The sequence below is a fragment of the Juglans microcarpa x Juglans regia genome, chromosome 1S, assembly GCF_004785595.1.
Source record: "Juglans microcarpa x Juglans regia isolate MS1-56 chromosome 1S, Jm3101_v1.0, whole genome shotgun sequence".
Lineage (NCBI taxonomy): Eukaryota > Viridiplantae > Streptophyta > Magnoliopsida > Fagales > Juglandaceae > Juglans > Juglans microcarpa x Juglans regia.
Genome location: NC_054595.1, coordinates 7,427,261 through 7,430,148, shown reverse-complemented (window position 1 = coordinate 7,430,148; position 2,888 = coordinate 7,427,261). Strand labels below are relative to the sequence as shown.

The 2,888-nt window shown below is 39.8% G+C and overlaps 1 protein-coding gene across 1 annotated transcript; it reads left to right on the top strand.

The window, feature by feature from the left end:
* Positions 1 to 493: 493 nt before the first annotated feature.
* On the top strand, positions 494 to 2,087 carry LOC121247094 (mucin-2-like). The gene is made up of 2 exons (XM_041145430.1): positions 494 to 1,012; positions 1,049 to 2,087. The coding sequence occupies exons 1-2, from the start codon at positions 583 to 585 to the stop codon at positions 1,882 to 1,884; spliced, it is 1,266 nt and encodes a 421-aa protein (XP_041001364.1). The 5' UTR covers positions 494 to 582; the 3' UTR covers positions 1,885 to 2,087.
* Positions 2,088 to 2,888: the final 801 nt, after the last annotated feature.

Here is a 2,888-nt window from a genome sequence, read left to right as displayed (position 1 = left end):
CAAATATTGCTGTTTCTATGATTTCTTTCAAAGAAAAATGTAGCTCTGAAAGATAAATTCTTCGTAAATAACTATATATATGCATGGAAAGCCACAAATATAGATAGGTTTGCATCAAAACATATATATATACAGGTAAATTCACAACAAAATTAAATTGGTATGAGATTAGTGAAAATTAATCTCTTGCTTCTGATCAGATGGATGCCAACATTTTCCCAACGTTGGTTTATTTAGTTAAATGAGGAGACACTTTATTTTAGAGTAAAGTCCCATCATTCATGGGCTGGAAGGCATGCAAACCCTTCTGTATGCATGACTACTCATGAATTGTATACCAAACTTAAGTTGGTGAACATTTGTCAAATGCAGTGCAGCATCTGATGCCTTGGATGTTTCCTCTCTCACCCTGTTTCTTTGGCGTGTCTTTCTTTCTCACAAGTTGGGATCCTCATTCATTGTAAAATACTATAAATAACAGCACAAATTGGCTATCTATTTATGTACCCCATTCCTAACTCTCTAATTGCTTGGTTGTACTAGCCTTCTTTCAGCCATTTTTGCACATTTCATCTTAATAAAATGTCAAACCAACCCACCCAACCTCGTCCATTGTTCCGTTTACCTTCCATAGCCCGCTCGAACCCAACACCGGCTGCCCCTGCCCCTGCCCCTGCCCCTGCCCCTGCTACTGTTCCGGAGCCACGCCCAGTACCATTAGTTCGGTCTACATTCAGGCCATTGGCCCCGTCTCAGCCAACTCAATCTCAAGAACCCGCCCCACCACCATCTACGGCTACTCGTCCGGTAATCCCAGCAGTTGCCTCGCCACCACCGCCACCAGCACCACCTTCTAATGGAGCCCCAGTTCCAGCTGTGGCCACCACTCGCTCAGTTCCATCTTCTCCAACTGGAAGAGTCTCCGCTCCATCTGCATCAGTGACTGTGATCAAACCCACATCTTCAGTGCCATCATCACCTCAAGCCAAAGTTGCTGCTCCTTCCTCCTCAGTTCCAACTTCTGATCCTGTCCCTAAAGCAGCTTCAGTTCCAACTTCTCCAGTTGATAAAGCACCACTGCAAGCGCAGACTCTCTCCTCCACTACAGTAGTTCCAAGCACTACCACAACCACTGCTCGTGTGCCAACCCCTATCCCACCTTCCAAAACCATTAGCCCTGTGGTTCAAACCACACCCAAGTCACCTAAACCCAAGCCCACTGCCCCACCACCCTCTCCTCTGATCCTTCCGCCTTCCCAGTTGAAGTCCGAGGTCGAGTCTGAGCAGAACATCCCAATGGCAGTCGAGCAGAAAACTGTCCTGATCCAAAAGACAATTGATAAGCCCAAGCCGTGGCTTGGTGGGAATGGGGATTCGCAGAGGGAAAATGGTGAGTTTTATAAGCCCAACAATGTCCCAATTGGAAAGGAAGAAGTGTCAAAAGAAGTTCAGACAAAGGAGAAAAAGGAGAAAAGTAATGGGAAAAAGAATTGGGATTCAGAGGAGATGGGTATGAGGGTTATAACAATTGCTGGCGAAAACAAAGGCGCCTTCATGGAACTCATTCAATCTCCAAAGAAACATGAAGCTGTTGCTTACAAGAAAGGGAATCATAAAACGCAAAGCCATGGAAGTGAGTCGGAAAGCATGAGTAGTAGTAGCGATAAGGAGGGGAATCCTAAAAGGGAAAAGGGTCACAAAGGAAAAGTAACAGGTTCAAAGCCCATGAGTGCATTCATGAACAGCAATGTGCAGAGTGTTAACAACTCCATCCTCTACAATTGTTCATGCACTCACCATGACCCTGGGGTGCACCTTTCTCTCTCCAGGAAGCCCTCCGCCGAGTCCTACGTAAAGGATCGCGTTAATGGCAATCATACTTAGGGACACAGAGGATTTTCTCTTTGCTTTTGTGTTTGAAGTTAGGCTTGAGATATATTTACAACTGAATAAGCCGGAGTGATTGGTGTGTTTGGTAATTATTAAACAGGCATGGATTCTAATTCTTCATGGCTAGGTTCCACTTGCAGTGGAGTCTAGCTTAAGATTCTCCATCGCCATTGTGTAATAAAAGGGTTGGTTTGCTATGTATGAATGAATATATATATATTACGAATAATGCTATTATGCTCTCTCATTTTTTCTTCTTATTTTGACTTTTTATATATTTAATATTTATTTTTATTTATTGATTAAGAAATTGATTATTAATGTATTGATAATTTTTTTTAAATGTGAAAAAAATATAAAAAAAAAAAAAAAAAAATCTTGCCTAGAAGGCATGCCCAGTGACACTGTTAGACAGCAGCCCAGCATTACTCATATATTATATAGAGCAATAATATCACCTTCATGGAATTTGTCTGTTGATTCTATTTGGCCACTAGCCTAGCTATGACTTAGTGTCACTATTATAGTCGACCATGAACTGCTCGTTTGAGGAACGTATGGTCGTTGATAATTTATTGCAATAAGAAGGGAATTCTTATATATATTTTGGTAGGAAAGAGTGACTACTTAATAGACGTGTATTCCATCGGCATTCGTCTTTAGTGATGTGGGCCGGGCCTGACAATCAGCTTCATGATTTTTTTTTTATTTTTAATAATGTTACTCTATTTTAATTTTTATTATTTTTCATCATATATAATAATAAATTATTAAAAATTATTTATTATATTTTATTTATAAATTTATTATTTAATATTATATTATAAAATAATAACAAAATAATAAGAATTGAAATGATGAATAGATTTTTTTATATATATAAGCTTCTATTCACTAGCTGGACAATGATCTGGAAATTCATCTCAGAAGAAGAAGCTTCAGGAACATCCCTTTGTTGATTCTGTACTCTGTTACTTTTTGGCAGCTAGTGTAACTGC

Bases quoted from the DNA above. Each gene is read 5' to 3' on its own strand.
- LOC121247094 (XM_041145430.1), top strand. From the start codon at position 583: ATGTCAAACCAACCCACCCAACCTCGTCCATTGTTCCGTTTACCTTCC. The intron at 1,013-1,048 runs TTCCAACTTCTG...AAGCAGCTTCAG, and splicing joins TGCTGCTCCTTCCTCCTCAG to TTCCAACTTCTCCAGTTGAT.